The sequence below is a fragment of the Monodelphis domestica genome, chromosome 3 (genome assembly GCF_027887165.1).
Source record: "Monodelphis domestica isolate mMonDom1 chromosome 3, mMonDom1.pri, whole genome shotgun sequence".
Classification (NCBI taxonomy): Eukaryota; Metazoa; Chordata; class Mammalia; order Didelphimorphia; family Didelphidae; genus Monodelphis; species Monodelphis domestica.
The window spans coordinates 41,123,596-41,139,343 of NC_077229.1; the positions used below are offsets into that span (position 1 = coordinate 41,123,596).

The 15,748-nt window shown below is 52.4% G+C and overlaps 2 protein-coding genes across 8 annotated transcripts in view; one reads left to right on the forward strand and one right to left on the reverse strand.

The window, feature by feature from the left end:
- Positions 1 to 671, forward strand: part of SLC8B1 (solute carrier family 8 member B1) — a 35,443-nt gene extending 34,772 nt beyond the window's left edge. For all 4 annotated transcript variants that reach the window (XM_056821701.1, XM_056821704.1, XM_056821702.1 and 1 more), the window contains one exon: positions 28 to 671. In XM_056821701.1, the coding sequence (XP_056677679.1) occupies positions 28 to 216 (189 nt within the window). In that variant the 3' untranslated portion in view covers positions 217 to 671. The remainder of the gene's footprint in view (positions 1 to 27) is intronic.
- Positions 672 to 1,237: 566 nt separating this feature from the next.
- The window catches only part of TPCN1 (two pore segment channel 1), a 61,979-nt gene continuing 47,468 nt past the window's right edge, over positions 1,238 to 15,748 (reverse strand). For 3 of the 4 annotated variants that reach the window (XM_007490004.3, XM_007490005.3, XM_007490006.3), the window contains 16 exons: positions 15,145 to 15,193; positions 14,639 to 14,702; positions 12,674 to 12,718; positions 12,109 to 12,165; positions 11,976 to 12,029; positions 11,206 to 11,278; positions 10,247 to 10,354; positions 9,731 to 9,802; positions 9,297 to 9,386; positions 8,018 to 8,133; positions 6,915 to 6,961; positions 6,302 to 6,370; positions 6,036 to 6,120; positions 5,480 to 5,619; positions 5,120 to 5,200; positions 1,238 to 4,278 (listed from right to left, as the gene is read on the reverse strand). In XM_007490004.3, coding sequence (XP_007490066.2) covers positions 4,156 to 4,278; positions 5,120 to 5,200; positions 5,480 to 5,619; positions 6,036 to 6,120; positions 6,302 to 6,370; positions 6,915 to 6,961; positions 8,018 to 8,133; positions 9,297 to 9,386; positions 9,731 to 9,802; positions 10,247 to 10,354; positions 11,206 to 11,278; positions 11,976 to 12,029; positions 12,109 to 12,165; positions 12,674 to 12,718; positions 14,639 to 14,702; positions 15,145 to 15,193 — 1,273 coding nt within the window. In that variant the 3' untranslated portion in view covers positions 1,238 to 4,155. The remainder of the gene's footprint in view (positions 4,279 to 5,119; positions 5,201 to 5,479; positions 5,620 to 6,035; positions 6,121 to 6,301; positions 6,371 to 6,914; positions 6,962 to 8,017; positions 8,134 to 9,296; positions 9,387 to 9,730; positions 9,803 to 10,246; positions 10,355 to 11,205; positions 11,279 to 11,975; positions 12,030 to 12,108; positions 12,166 to 12,673; positions 12,719 to 14,638; positions 14,703 to 15,144; positions 15,194 to 15,748) is intronic. The other variant, XM_016432448.2, reaches the window with a different exon arrangement.

Genomic DNA, 15,748 nt, shown 5'->3' on the forward strand with positions numbered 1-15,748 from the left:
GCTCCTGGTGCCTTTCTCTCTTTCCAGCTGGAGTCAAATGAACTGCTCACGTGGATTCTGGCTGGAGCCCTGGGGCTTAGTTTGCTGTTTACCTTCATCTCGGTCCCGGTCCAGTGCTTCCAACTGAGCAGAGTCTACGGGTTCTGCCTTATCTTCTTCTACCTGAATTTCCTCGTTGTGGCGCTCCTCACCGAGTTTGGGGTGATTCACCTGTGAGCGAGGCGACGGACACTAGCCAGCCGGTGAAAGGGCGCTCCTCCCTCCTGCGAGGGGGAGCTGGAGGCAGTAGGGCAGCTCAGGGAGCCCCCATGGTGGTTTCGAGGGCTTCTCTCCACCCAAGGGAGGAACAGGGACGGAACTCTGTTTTCTGAAGCCAGGAACCCCATGGGATGAAGAACAGGACCTGGGACCGAAGGGGTTGGTGGCCAGCCAGGGGCAAGGCTGCTGGAGGAAACGGGAAGCGGCTCCCCTGGGCAGGGCGCCCCAGCCTGAAGAAAGGAGACGGTCCTGCCTGGCTCTCCTTGTCTTCAGCCTGGGAGGAATCCAGACGTCCGCCACCTGGGACACCCCACTCTCGGGTTCCGGCTTGTCTGTAGACGAGAAGTTCCTGCAGTGCATGTGAGGCCTGAAGACCCGCTCTCATTAAAAGGGCTTCTGTGTCCCTGTGGACACATTGGTGTGTTTTCTGGCTTGGGGGAATTGGGCCAGTGAGGTAGTTGTGGCCTGAGTGCCGTGGTGAGAACACTGGATGTGGAGTTACGATAACTCGAGCTCAGACGTGTTCTGCGGCCCGCCTCTGGACATGGGGGGAATCGGTTTCCTTAACTATAAAATGAGGGCGGGACCAAGCATTTATTGAGCACCTACTATGTGCCAGGGCCTGTGCTAAAGGTGATACGAATAGGATTTCATTCGATCTTCGCAATGATCCAGCAAGTTAAGTTCTAGTATCATTCCCTTTTTACACATGAGGAAACTGGCAGGGGTTAAGTGACTTGCCTGGGGCACAAAGCTAATGAGTGTCTGAGGCTGGATTCGAACTCGGGAAGATGAGCTGTCCTGACTCCAGGCCCTACGCTCTATCTACTACACCACCCATTTCCCTGAGGGTAATTCTGAGGACCAGAAGCCCCGGTTGCCGCCAGGAAGGAAGAGCTGAACACAGCAGGGAAAGGGCAGGGGTGGTAAAGGCTGACCCCCTCCCGCCCAGCCCCTTGAAATCAAGACCACGACCACCTTTACAAAGCAGGGCATCCTTTTATTCATGTGCCTAAGGTCTAGAGACCCTCGTACTGATGGTTATTCAGAGAAATCGCCAACGTACAAACCTCCCGGCGCGCCTCTCGTCTATACAAAATGATTGTCTCAGTGGCTTTGAGTAAGGCGGGGGGCAAGGGAAGGGGGATCGAGGAGGGTCAGGAGCAGATACCTTTACCCCAAAGGTGTTCTCTCCAAACTCGTGCGCTGTGCAAAGCGGGCCAGGGACAAAGGCGCAGCTCGGGCCCAGACTCGCTCGTGTCCTTGGGCAAGGTAGCCGTTTCCATGGCTAGAGAAAGGGGTGTGGAGCCCCCTCTGGCTCCAGAACCATCCATCTACTTCGGTTTCTGCTTTTCACTTGGGCGCCCAGGCAGACCTGTGGGCACCACCACGGGCACCCTTCGCCCAGGCCTGGCCTGGACCTACCATCTCCAGACCAGCTGTACCAAAGCTTCACCATCACTAACGAATCGCACATCCAGGCCCGGCATGGGCTCGAAGCTCTACTTTTGTGCTTGGTGGGGGGGAGGGGGCAGAGCTGAGCTTGAGAGGGCTGAGAAGGGTGCAGATTTTCATTGCAAAGATCCAGCTTGCTTTTTTTTTTTTAACTTCTACCTTCCATCTTAGAATCAATACTATGTATTGATCCCAAGGTTGAAGAACAATAAGGGCTAGGCAATGATGGGGCTTAAGTGACTTGCCCAGGGTCACACCACTAGGGAAGGTCTGATGTTAGATTTGAACCCAGAACCTCCAGTCTCTAGGCCTAGGGCTCTATCTCCTGAGCCACCTAGCTGCCCCTTGCCTTTAAGCTTTCTTGATCTGATTAGTCTCCAGAATCCAATCCATCCGCCAAAGGCCCCAGATATCCAACGTACAAACACTTGGTTGCCTTTGTTTTTTCCTTTGGGGATGGAGGGCCGGGTTGTTCTATCGGTCCCTCCAGACCAGCTAGGAAGGGCCTCCTAAATGACATCAGGAACCAGAAAGGAGCAGGGTTATCTTCTGGGCCCCAACCCTACTCTTCTCTAACCCTCGATAGTCTCTCTCATTCTCAGACTCGAGGGGAGGAACTTAGAAAATTAAAAATGGGGGGAAATCCCAAACGGATCTCAGAATGCCTTCCCAAGCTTGGCTTCCAGATGAGAGAACGAGTGGCCTGGCCCGTCACTTATGGGAGTGTGAGGAGAAGGGGAGGGGAGGGGAGGGGTGCCCGCCTGCCCGCTCCCTGTTGGTGAGAGGAAGACGGTACTCGTCCTCGTCACATCCAGTGGGGCAGTGGGGGCAGCGGGAAGCCTGGGGTGTGAAACGCCCAGAGCAGCTGCTGTTTTCTACCTAGACGTCACTGTGGATTTTGCTTTTCCTTTCTCCTCTGCCAGGAAGGGCCCCGAGCCCGTGACCCTTGCTCCCAAGCCCAAGAGGACAGGCAGGGGGCCAAAGGCGGCTTCCAAAGAGCGGAACTCTGGCCGCTGCCGTCCCCCACTGCTGGAAGCCTCCCCCGCCCCACAAAGAGCACTCCAGGCGGATGATGTGGCTCTGCTCTGGCTACCTGACCTAAGAGGCGCTCCGGGACAGCCCCAGGAGCCCTCGAACAAGGGCTGCTTGGGTCTGGGCACCGTCTGAACCAGATGAGCTCTGAGGAAGCTACCTCCCAGCTAGGCACAATGAGCAGTCAGGCTGTGGCCCAGCCCAAGGCCCGGAAGCACGGTGGTGCCAAGAAGCCAAATGAAGGTCCCGGGAGTGGGGGGTTTGTGCGTCCCCCTTTAGGGCGGCCTCTCCTAGGCTCTGGGCCCTCCTCCCTGCTGCCAGGGATGACTAAGGAGAGTTTAAGGTCGAGAAGGGCTGGAAGCTGGGGCTGAGCGTTGCCCCTCACCAGCCGGCCTCGAGTGTGCTACGCTGTAACTGGGAAGCTCACGGGAGGCCCTTCTCAAAGGACAATACGAGACCTACGCAGAGATACATACAACGCATTAATATGAGTTCATATAAACATTAGTAATGAAGACACATTAAGACTTCAGTTAGCCGGACTATAACAAAGCAGAATTCATAATTAAACAGGAGCCTTTCCATCATCTGGACGATGGGCCAGTCTTGTGACGAGGCCACAAGTCGAACTTAAAAATGGAGAAAGGGCTCCCAGGAGAAGTCCCGGCCCACGCTATCCCTGGCTCCATTTCCCGTGCCCGAAGTGGGGTCCAGCCTGTCCCCAGCCAGGCAAGGGGTGACGAGGGGCTCCTGCCTCTACGGGCCCCTGAGGGTTGTCTTTTGGGACGAACGCTTGCTGGGTGAACGATGGGAGATGGTTTTAACAGGACTGAAACCAAGGCATTTGGAAGGGAGCCTCGAGTTCCTTAAGAGTCAGTGTGGCCTTTCCCAGTCCCTGAGCACTTGGGGAATCGGTTTCCCTGTGTGCCCAGCCCCACTCCCTGCCTGCTCTTCACCCCTGACTGGGTGCCCTTCTGTTCAAGGGCATGACGTCATCATTGATCCTACAGAAACGGGGACCGCTGGGGCTCTGCTTCTTTTCTTCAGTGGTTTTGTCCCTACACCGAGACAGGGAGGTACGTGGGGGGATGGCGGGTGTCAGATCAGCCCCTGAGTCTGTGCATTGGGGCCATCTGTTTGGGGAAGGTGGCTATGGGCACAGCCCGCGTGAGGGGTCGGTTCTTTTTAAAAATAGGTTTTTCTGCAGCTTAAGGTCACCTCAGTGGAGGAAGCCCATCTGGGCCACTTCCCAAGCTACTTACTTTTGGAGTTAGGAGAAATGGAGAGTGGGCCCAGGGGGGTTAAAAATCTAACCCACTTTACCCACGGGTACATAGTTCAACCCATTATTGTAAAATAATACTATTGTGTTATTGCATAGAAGAAATGGCTTTCATTAGCTGGGGCAGGCTAGATGATGGTCTGAGAGCGAGGGCGGCCTCCTGGGCACTGCTGGGATGTGGGCAGCGTGCTGAAGGGCCCCTCCTGTCTGTGCTGCAACTCTCGTTCCCGGGCATGCTCCTCATACCATTCCTGTCATGGAGGGAAAGGGGGAGGCCTTAGGGTCAAACCCAAAGAGCCCAGGGGCAGAAGCAGCCCCACCACAGAGGCACGAGCTGCCCTGGCCCAGCTCCGTGCCCTGAAAAGGAAGGGAAGGCGCCCCATTCCACCAGGAGGTCTTTCAGAGACATAAAGCCCAACCCCCCTGCCCTGGCGGTCAGAATTCATTTCCGAGTCTCCATATGTTCCAGCGGCCACTCCATGGCCCAAGTGCTGAATGAGCTCTTGGCCCCACAAGAGTCTAAGGGGCCGCCACGACTGTGCAACAAGCCCTGGGATGGGACCCCTCCGGGGAGCAGTCTTCTGCCAGGCTCCGACCCCTTCCCATGATCGGAGGTGACCCCGCGCTCTGACTACCCTGGGCTATGGGGCAGGTGCGTGCGTGTGCACACATCCGTCCCAGTTCATGCATGTGTGTAGGTGTGAGCTTCCTAAGGAGTGGCTCAGGAAAGAGCAGCGATTCATGCGGCCAAGCACCAGGCTCACTCTCGGGGGCAGAGGCATCAGCACCACGCGGTGGCAAATGGCTGACTTCTATCGGGCTCGCAGGTGGGCAAAGCAAGCACCTTACACGTATGTTCTCAGCAGAGCCTTGCTATTTCCCCATCTGACAGATGAAGAAACTGAGGCTACACTAACTGACTCGTCCAGTGTCCCAGGGTTTGAATCTGGGTCTTCCTGACACCAAGGCCAACACTCCCCCGTGCCCCTCCTTCTCCGTCCCTCTGCACCAGCCGCCAAACGCTGCCACTGTCCATCCACTTGCCCAGGCACAACCGACACACCTCCAGCAGACAGGCTGGGCTGTTCCTACCTTTATCTCTTCTTGGTACATCTTTATGCTCAGGTCGCTTTTGGTCTTCGACCTTCTTCCCAGAAACACCACAGAGTTTTGCTTGAAGGAAAAAAAGGCCCTAATGTTATCACGGGTCTGTCCTATGGGGGTGTGTAGCAGGAAGGAAATCTCTGGGGCCCGGAGGGCCCCCGACTGTTTGTTGCCGGGGCTTTCTATCTCATCTAAATTCTCCAAGGCAAATGTGTCAGACATCTGAGAAAGGAGCCGAGGAGAAATCGCCCAAAGATGCCCCATCTCCCACTCTAGGACCAAAAGCCCTGGCCAGAGCACAGAAGGCCGGAGAGTCCAGATGAACATCAGCTCATCCAATGTACTCACCCCGTATTTATCCATCTGTGAGCGGATTTTCAGGAATTGAGAGATGTCAGAAGCAGAACCCTGGATCTGCCTATAGAGCTCCAATATAGCCATCAGCTCCTCCTTGGAAATGTCCTTCTCTAGGATGATGCCTCTGTCTACTGCCAAAGGAAGGAGAGAAGCATCAGGAGCTTCAAGATGAGGTCAAAGTAGAAGGGAGCTTCCTGCTTGGGGTCGTGGTGTTTAGGGCTTGACAGGAGACTCTTAGCTCTTTCCTGGGTACTTTGGGTTCAGGATTTTTACTTTAAAAGGCAGTTGGCAAGGGGCAGTTAAGTGGATCAATGGTCGAGAGCCAGGTCTAGAGTTGAGAGGTCCTGGATTCAAAATGACCTCAGACACTTCCTAGCTGTGTGACCCTGGGCAAGTCACTTAATCCCAATGGCCTAGCTCTTACTACTCTTCTGCGTTGGAACTGATTTTTAGTATTGATTCTAAGGTGGAAGGTAAGGGTTTTAAAAATCAATATACAAATAAGGCAGCTGGCAAACCACAGGCCTTGGGAGAGTCTAGCACTGACCTTCAGAGTCCTGGTTTTTCCGGCTATAGTTCATTCTGAAAACGAAGGCCTCAAGGATGAAGGCGACGATAATGGTCATCACCACCTAACCAGGGGATGCAAAGTGAGGGTGAGGGAGGCCTCTGTAAGCTGGGTAGAGGCAGAGAATCCCCTGGGCCATGTGCACTGGCCATCTCACCTCCACCCTCCTTGGACCTGGCCCCATGAATGAGGGAGGATGTGGGCAGGTGTAGGACAGAGGTGCCCTTTCTGGGTCAGGGACCTACCATGGTCACAATGTAGAATATCATGAAGTACAGGCGGCTCCAGTGGGAAGTCTGAGAGGTGACCCCTTCCTAAAGATCAAGGGAAACAAGCCATGAGGTCCTTTAGGGCAGGGCCCATGATGCCTGCATACCCCAGAGCCCCTGGCCCTGGCCTGAGCACACTCCAGAACAGCTCGGTGGCCTTGATCACAGTGCTGGGCAGCAGAAGCCGACAGGAGGACAGGCAGGCCCAGAAGATAGATCGGTATGTGTGAGGGTGGTAAGATCTCCCCTTGGGAATCACTTTTGGATATTCAGGAAAAGGAGCAAGGGGGAAAGGCTGCCAGCATTAATCAAAGTCTCCACTGAAAAGATGAGATCGACAGAGTACAGAGCCTAACTTGGGAGTGAGAGAGGAATAAGACCTTCAAGGCTAGCAGACACTGTGGGCCTTGGCCCATTTAGCTGCTGAGTGGCCAGCCTGAAGAAAAGCCATCTTTGGCCAGGCGGGCAGGAATGGCTGTCCGCTGACCCTGGGGCCAGGCCTTGTGGCCTCAGAATGGAATTGGGGTTGCCCAATCAGGGAATCAGAGAAGGCTGCTGGAGCATGCCAGGCAGCAGGAATGATGCTTACCATGATAATGTACCAGTTATTGACCACTGTAAGCTCGAACAAGGTCACTGCCATGGAAAGGAGAAACAAAAAGGAAGATGCCCTGGGTTGACCCAAATCCTTTCAAGGTCAGATCTCCATCCCTGTCCCCCTTTTCAGGCCATCTTCTTACAACATAGTGAACTCGTGTGTGTGTGCTGAGCCGCCCTCTCACCAACCTTCACTCTAGCCTTTGGGCGCCATGCTCCAGAAAATCTACAAATCAGTCAGTGCAGAAGTCTTGCGGGGCTCCAGGGACAGAGCCAGCCGTAGAATCAGGAAGACCTGGGTTTACATTTCACCTCAGGCACATACTGGCTGGGTGATCTTGGACAAATCACTCGACCGAGCAGTACCCCAGGACGTCTTCTAAGGCTAGCTCGCAAAGCAGTTTCTGATTTGTACCGGGGCTGGGGGTGGGATGTCTTATCCCAAGTTTCTTACAAAGGTGAACACCCCATGTCCCCGTGATCAAAAATAAAAACTCACTTCAGTGTGGGGCGGTGTTTTCCCTGTCCCTACCATAGCACATCAGCAAAGCTGAGACGGACACAAGCCTGCTTTAACAGGGGAGGAAAACTGCAAATGGGATTTAGAACAAATGAGACGGCACCAAAAGAGCTCTCCCAAAGCTCCATAATAACTGGCTTTGGACAGGAAAGATGCTAAGGTCAAGGAAGCCAAGGAGTCCGGAACATCCCGGAGCCCCTGCACTCCAGCCCCAACTCCCCCACCATCCATCCTTATCACTTCAAATCCTTCTTGGGCCTCTCCTGCAAAAAGAGCCCAATGCGGGGTAGCTACGTCTTTTGGTGGATGAAGAGCCAGGAGGAGAGATGGGAGGACCTGGGCTCAAATCTGACCTCAGACACTTCTTAGCTGTCTAGGTTAAGTCACTTAACCCCCATTGCCTAGCCTTTATCACCCTTCTGCCTTGGAACCAATATACAGTATTGATTCTAAGATGAAAAGTGAGGGTTAAAAAAAAGAGCCCAATGACCTTAGCACATGGATCCTGCCTAGCCAGAAGAGAACCTGCCTGCCGTGTCCCTCCCAGCAGGCCCGAGTGCCATCTCTGAGCTCACCAAAACTGTTCAGGAGGTTGTCGAAGTTGTTGAGATAATAGTAGCCCTCTTCCACGCTGGTCTTGTTGTCCAGCGTGTGGTTGATCCAGCGATAGGAATCGGCCACTGTGCTGGTGCTACATGGGAAGCAAGAGGAACGTGCCTGGTGTTGGGGGGCCCTGGGGACCGTCCACACTGGAGCCGGGGCACTCGAGCAGAGCCTGAAGCCAACCAGCTAAGACGCGTCCTTGGTCACTCAGCGGCTCTCGTTCCTAGGCCCTTTCCCTCCTATCCCTGCACCCAGCGTCCAGAGGAGCCTCGGCTTCTCTCACCTACCTGACTTGGATGCCATGTGCAGCTTCCAGAGTCATGACCAAGCCCGCAAGTGTCTCAGTTGCTCCCATGCCTCCTCCTGCCCAGTCCCTCTCTCAGCTACCAGAAGAAGGAATTGACAAGGGGAGAAGAGAAAGACGGCGTCTCCTCGCCAGCTCCCTGCTCTAAGTGGGGCTTTGAGCTCCGCTCCCTCTAGGGCAAACCCAGCGTAGCTTCACGCAGAACATGTGCTGCCTCCATGCTGTGGAGATGCCCCTCCACAGATTTCTCTGCGCCTGATTCTGGGACCCTCGTAGGCGCCTTAAGAACTTGTCTGGCCCTCCTGGCTGCTCCTTCATAGGCAGCTATGGGAAGGGGCTGCAATTTCCCTCAGCCATCACTTTGCCAGCTTTGGCAGCAAAAGCTGACATCCTCACAGCCTTGGGACTCAGAAGAGAACATTTAGGCAGCGCTAATGGCAAAATAAGGGGCTTTTACAACGGGAGGAAGAAAAGGCAGGATCAAGGGAGCTGTGACCCCTTAGGAGGCCGGAGCCCTTTCTTGGGGTTCCCAGACTGTCTGGCCTCAGGAATACGACTGCCAGCTTGGCACTGGGGCATGCAGCACACAGGCCACGGGACTAGAGAACCCTGGGCCTGGGCTGCCTCCCGTCAGGGGCGATGGGGAGAGGCACCCCAGGAATGAGCTCTAAGAACTCCCCCAGGAGCCAGTCAGGCTCCGGCTCCTACCCTAGACTATGCTATGCCCTGTGTGCAGTGTGGAGGGCGAGGGAGCCACAGCTTAAAATGGGTACAGATGAGGGCCCTGATGACAGAGGCCGGAGAAGGTCCCGGGGACCCTGAGGCCAGAGGCATTCATGGTGACTAGATTTCGGGTCAGGCTCACTCTCTCCAAAGGGCAGGGGGCTGCCCCTGGGGCCCATGGGGTGACAGCCTCGGCTATTGGCGGGGTACCCCCACATACTCACTTGCAGCAGTTGGGGTAGAGGATTCCATAGAAGAACTCCATGCCCACGATGGCAAAGGAGTAGTAAAAAATGAGCAGGGTGAGGCCCAGGCTAGGAGACAGAAAAAGGCCACAGGGTAACTTGGAGAAGGGGCAGGCAAGGTCAGCTATTCCCTCCTCACTGAGTTGGAAGGAGTCACCCCGACTGCTGGGTGAACCACCTGCTCTGGCTGCCAACACTGCCATGCCCCTGCCCTCTGACCCTGGCAGCTTTGGGAGACTGGGCAGAGAAAGGAGGAGGTCTGTTACTGTGGTGCCAGGTGCGAGATGGCACACTGCAGGGGTGGACTCTGTTGGATTACGAGATCTCTCCTTGCCTGGAGGCTGTGCTTGGAGACCCTACAGCCCTCTCACCCCGGCCCCCTTGGTCTGAGCATTTGGCAGAAGGTACAGTACCTGGCCATGCGGGGGAGCAGCTCAAACATGGTGTCCAGCACATTCCTGTACCGCTTTTTCAACTTAAACAACCTGAGAGACACCGAGAGAATGAATCACGTTTAGGTCCATGGTGACAGTCCTTGACCCTTTCCTCCAAATGTTGCCTCAGTTGACCTCTGTGGAGAAGGGGCTGAGACTTCAAAGGTTGGGGATTTGGGGAGAGTCAAGGCTCAGCCCCAGTGAGATTCCCAGAGCAAAGAAGCTAGTTCAGAGGTTATCTGGGGGGCCACTGTTTCCAAGGCTACGTCAAGTGACCCCAGGGAGCCTGACATGAACAGGGTCAGCATAAGCCCTTCTCCAATGGGCCATTTCTTCTAGGAAAAGGAATCCTTAGGGATATGGTTGCCGGCCTCCATGCCCATTTCCCTGCTCAGCTCCCAGATGGGATCGAGGGAATCCTCTGACCTGCTCCCATGACCTGTATTGCCCCTTCACCCCTCCCCACTTCCCAGGCTCAATGCTTCCCCTTGTCACCTCAGGAGCTGGAGTGGGCGTAGGACCACGATGAAATAGAAGGGCTCCATGTTGAAAGCCAAGGCTAAGAGTCCCAGGAAGGCGAATGCCGTTACAGAGAAGTCAAAACTAAAGAGGAAGGAAGAAGCAACAGCTCATGTATCCTGCCCCTGAATCCCAGACTGAAGTTCCCTGGTCAACAATACAACAAGCAGAGGAGGCTCAGAGCAGGGAACCCATCGGGGCCCCCCCCATTCAGCTGACGTCGAATGCTTTGCCCTTATGGTTTCAACAACTGACTTGGTCACAGCACAGACTTAGGGTCTGCGAGTCCTAAAGGAGAAGCCTGCTTTGTGCATACGGTGGATGCTCTCTGACTGTTAGGAAGAAGCCTGAAGAACCCTTCCTGGCCATGGGTGAGGTTAGATGGCATGGCACCCGATCTGATCCCAGGAAGACTGACCCCAGGCAGCCACCAGTGGTTGTTAAGTGGCCACAAGCTGGAAACCCCCAAGGGAGTTACAAAAGGCTTCTAGAAGGCTTCCCCCAGGATCAGAAAACTCTGAGACACTTTCTGGTGTCTCCACGGATACTTGCGGCACTGGAAATAACCAAAACTGTGCCTCTCATTCCTCAGCTCTTCCTCCAGGTTCTTAGCCCTCATTCTTGTCCCTCACGCACCCCATGAGGGAGGGAGGTGGTACTGGGAGAGGGATCCAGGTCCTTCCCATCCCTTCCAGCCTCCTTAAGGGAGACTGTACAGAGTCCTCTTTAGCTGGGGAGAAGAAGGCTACCTGGACTCTCCCAGTTGGATGAAGGATTCGGAGAGCCTAGCCTATGAGGGGCAGTCAGGTATGAGAGTTCTGAGCCACATGCAAAGTTAGCTGCTGTAGCAGGATCAACCAAGCAAGGGCGGCCTGAGTCACTGTCCTCCACCAGCCCGTCTTTCCCACCTCCTTCCCTCCCTCTCTCTCACTTACAGGTTCCATCCAGAGGTGAGATATTCCACAGGCCCCAAACCCGTGGTCTTCAGAAGCAGTTCTACCCCATAGACTGTAAAGAGAATGACAGGGTTGGGAAGGACCTCCAAAGCCACTGAGTCTACCTTGGCACTGACATATCCCAGCTCTCCCCATCCCACACCCCACAATATCCTCATCTGGGATCCTGAAGCCCAGGCTGGCTCAGTTTCCTCTCTGATGCTCTATCTCGGTCCAAATACAATGCAGTGTAGCTTCAGCACCTTCCACACTGGATTAATATGTCTCTCAAGGCAGGGTGAGCCAAACCTCCCCTTCTAGAGAAGTGAAGTTCACAATCAGATGCTTCCCTTTCAACCAGAATCACAGCCTGTTGTGACCACTAGGAAAGACTTAAACAACCCTAATCCAATCCTTTCCTTTTAACGTAGAGCCTGAGGCCCCGGAAACTGAAGCGACTGGCCCATGGTCACACAGCTAGCTAGGAATACACCAGGAACCATCGATTACATGCTCCACTTGCTTCTGTTTAGAATACCCAATGCCTTGGGGCCCCAGGAGGGAGCCAACTTTCCTCCTTTTCCCAGAAGGCGACATTGTTCTTAGAGTAGAATGAATGGGATTCTTTTTTTTAAACCCTTACCTTCTGTCTTAGAATTAAAACCAAGTATGGGTTCCAAGGCAGAAGAGGAATGAGTTTCTAATTGCAACTGAAGCCCTCCCCACCATCACGAAGCCTTTCCTGGCTTCTCCTGGCCCTGAGAACTCACTGGTGAGGAAGACAATGTAACTCCAGGGCACGTTTTTGGAGAAGAAGTTTCCACCTGCAAAACAGAGAGGGGGGCCTCAGGGATCAGGCCCGACCATGATGAGGCCATGGCTAAGCACCCAGCGGGTACTGACCTTTCAGCATGAAAGTTTCCACGAGGATCCATATACCATTGACAGCTACCACCACATCTGGAAACAAAGGCCCGTGGGGCAGCAGAGGAAGAAATGGGGCACAAGTTTATTGATGAAGGTCCCTGGTACATTCCCCAGACATTCTAAGACTGAGTGAAGCAGCCCCAGGGAAGCCAGCAGCAGCACTGTCACACCCACTCATCCACCCGCTGTAAGGAGATCCTTTCCCAGGCCCTGTTTCTAATTCCCCAGGGAAGGGTTCATCTGGGGCCTTCTCTGCTCCCTTCTGGAATACCCTGTGTGGAGGAAGGGCGCTGGGCTCCTGACCTCGCTTAGGGCTGTGGGTCACTGCTAGGACAAGGAAAAGAGCAGGTCTTATAGAAAGGGCACAAGTCAAGGGTCAAACATTAGAGTGACTCGGGTCCAAGGAAATTAAGTGCACTGATGACCGCTGGACTGTGAAAGACAAGCAGGCAGGCCAGTATGCCACCCTTTACCCTGCAATCCCACTGGATAGGAAAGGAATTCAGTAGGAAGTCTTGCCACATGCCTAGAAGATACTTACACATGAAATACTGGAAGCCTTTGGATTTCACTAGGATATTAATGCCTAATGGAAAAGAAGAATATTAAGTCAAAAACGGTGTCTATTCTTACCCTAAGTCCATCCATTGTGCCCAGCCTCCTATCGGGAAATGGTCAAGATTGGTGGTGGCTTATTCTGGATATGCCTAAAGGGTCTTGGCTTCCATCTCCACGAGTCTTCCCTATTTTCCCACTCTTCATGCCTTACAGCCTTGTCCAGAGAGCTTATTATCCAGGGGCCAAACTTCCCAAGGTACCACATACCCAGCTGGCTTCACATACCACTTCCTGACCTATATTCCTGCTTTGATAAGAACATGACAAGGACTACCTTGTCAACCACCTGAAGGAAGGCCTGGGTTTTGTTTACATGTAATTACAATTAAATATAAAATAAACAAAAAAAATGCTTCTTGGCATTTTTGTGGCACAAAACCTGCCACTGAGTTCACAGCAGGTACTTAGCATCAATCAGCCTATGGGCAATTCATGGGCAGAACAGAGGTGTATGTGTGGACCATCTCTGTTAAAGAGCTCCATTTGTTGTCTTCTGGTCTCCCCTTGGTTATAGTGAATAGTAACACATAGGCCAAGGAGGACCCACAAGGGCAAGGGCCCTGACCCCAGGGAGTTAGGTCTTGTATTCTCATCAGATTCTCAGATAATGGCCAGTCAGAAACTTTTAAACTTTAACAAGAACAGAAGCAAAAACTCAACCCTCCATCATTTTTATTGAGCTATTTTCTTTTTTCTTTCTTTTTTCTTAAACCCTTACCTTCCATCTTGGAGTCAATACTGTGTATTGGCTCCAAGGCAGAAAAGTGTTAAGGGCTAGGCAATGGGGGTCAAGTGACTTGCCCAGGGTCACACAGCTGGGAAGTGTCTGAGGCCAGATTTGAACCTAGGACCTCCCGTCTCTAGGCCTGGCTCTCAATCCACTGAACTACCCAGCTGCCCCCTTATTGAGCTATTTTCAAGCCATCCTCATTTCCAAGTATTCCCCTTACCAACAATCATCCTTTTGTATTCTTATTTCCCTGGGGGGAACAGGACTATGTTGTAGTTGTGAACTTTGATTTGAATTTGAGCCTAATTTAGAACAAAAGACTACCTCCCAGAATCCAGAAGGCAAACTTTTTGGAGAAGGTGCCATGAAGATGCCTGCAGAGACCACACGCTGCACCAGAAGATCCAGAGTGAACTTTGAGATATGGAGAATTTGAAATTTGGTGGGGTTGAATGCATTTGTTTTGAATGTACACTCTTATGCTAAAGGGGGTTGCCCCCTAATTGTTTTTGTTTATCAATGCACCTATTATTGGTTTTGTTAATTTTCTCTTTTATTTTCCTCTTATCCCCAAATTATTTGGGGGATTTCCCTTTAAAAACTGTAATATTTGTATATACCTCTAGTTAAAGTTATAAGTTAGTTATGTTTTCATGATCCATTGGGAGACTAATCTCCCATAGGATCACAGGGAGGAATGTATTAATTAGAATATGTGCTTCAGACTACATTTCCCACAATTCCCTTTTCCCTTTCTTGTATGTGCATAGATGACATGGTTGAGGTTTTTAGTTTGGTTCTGGCCGCCCACGCTCTCTGGGGATCCACGTGGGGGCAGGGGGAAGCTCTCTGGGTTTTTCTAGCTTTACATTCCCTTTGCCTCATGTTAAATATTTAATATTAAATATAACACTTGGAATATTGGATATTCATTTTAATCTTTACATTTTGGAACAAAGGAAGGCAGTTCAGTAAAGCCAACGAAGCCATCCATTGTACATGGCAAGTGTAGCATCTCACCCCTCTAGCCCCCAAGTCTGAGAAGGGTAGGGTGCATCTTCTCAGCAACTATCCCAAGAAGGGCCCAAAGTGGTCATTATCATTAGTTATCTTTTCTTCCTTTCCATTAAGAGTCGCTGTGTATAGTGAGGAATTTACCTTTGAAAATGAGGAAGGCTGTGCGGGGAAGCTCATCGAACCAGTGTTCTTTATTGCGTTTTGCCTGAGCCCAGAAAACAAACAAGAATAAACAGTAAGGACCACAACTGGCACTACCCTGGAAAGCTATTTGAAAACCACTCTTCTCTTTTCTTCTTCCTTTCTTCCCTTCCTCCTTCTCACCTTCTCTTTCCTTCCTTCCTTTCTCCTCTTCCTTCCTCTTTCTCTCCCTTCCTTCTTCCATCCTTCTGTTCTTTTCTCCCTCCCTCTTTCCTTTTCTTCTTTTCTTCCTCCTTTCATGCTTCTCTCCCTTTCTTCTTCCCTCCCCTCATTTAACTGGCAGAGCAATTGAACCTTAGGTATCTGGCTTCAATGAGTCCCATTTTGTGGGGCCACAAAAGGCAATGGTGCCCCTGGCAGCACTCAAGAGTAAAGTCCTACAGCTCCTGAGTATCTCCCATCTTCTTCCCTGCCCCCAAGACCTTCTTGGGAAGAAGTGCACTCACCTTCCATTTTAAGGCAACAACTTCATAGATATCATAAAAATCCTTCAGACTGTCAGAGACAAAAGGGAAGAGAGGGAAAGTTACAACAAGCTCCAGGGACTCTCCAGTTTCCAGCCCTGCCTGCTTTTCCCACCTCTGAAGGAAAAGCTTCAGAGCTTGGCTGGCTGGGGACAATTATGGAGGCCTCTTCAAAATGACAGAGCATGGATGATTTCAGAAGGACACAGCCTGAGATCCTAGATTTAGAACTGGAAGGGAACTTACAGGTCATCTAAGTCCAGTGTCTTCATTGGGCAGTAAAAGAAACTGAGGCCGAGGAAAGAGAAGATGCGTTGGCCAAGATAATGCAAATAACAGAGAGAAAGACTGGAATTTGAACCCAGGTCCACTAACTCCAAACTCAATCTTTTCCATTAAGCTGCTTTCTCCTCCAAAGGAATCCACCCAATATCTTCAAGAAAGCAGAAGGGCTCCTAGATCCACGACCTTCAGTTCTGGTCATTCATCCCTTCCTTGAAAACACCAGAGCCACATCTCTGAGCACTGGGGGCCATGATCTTGAGCTGCAACACTCCTGAAAGAGCTCCGATGGACAACTTCTGTC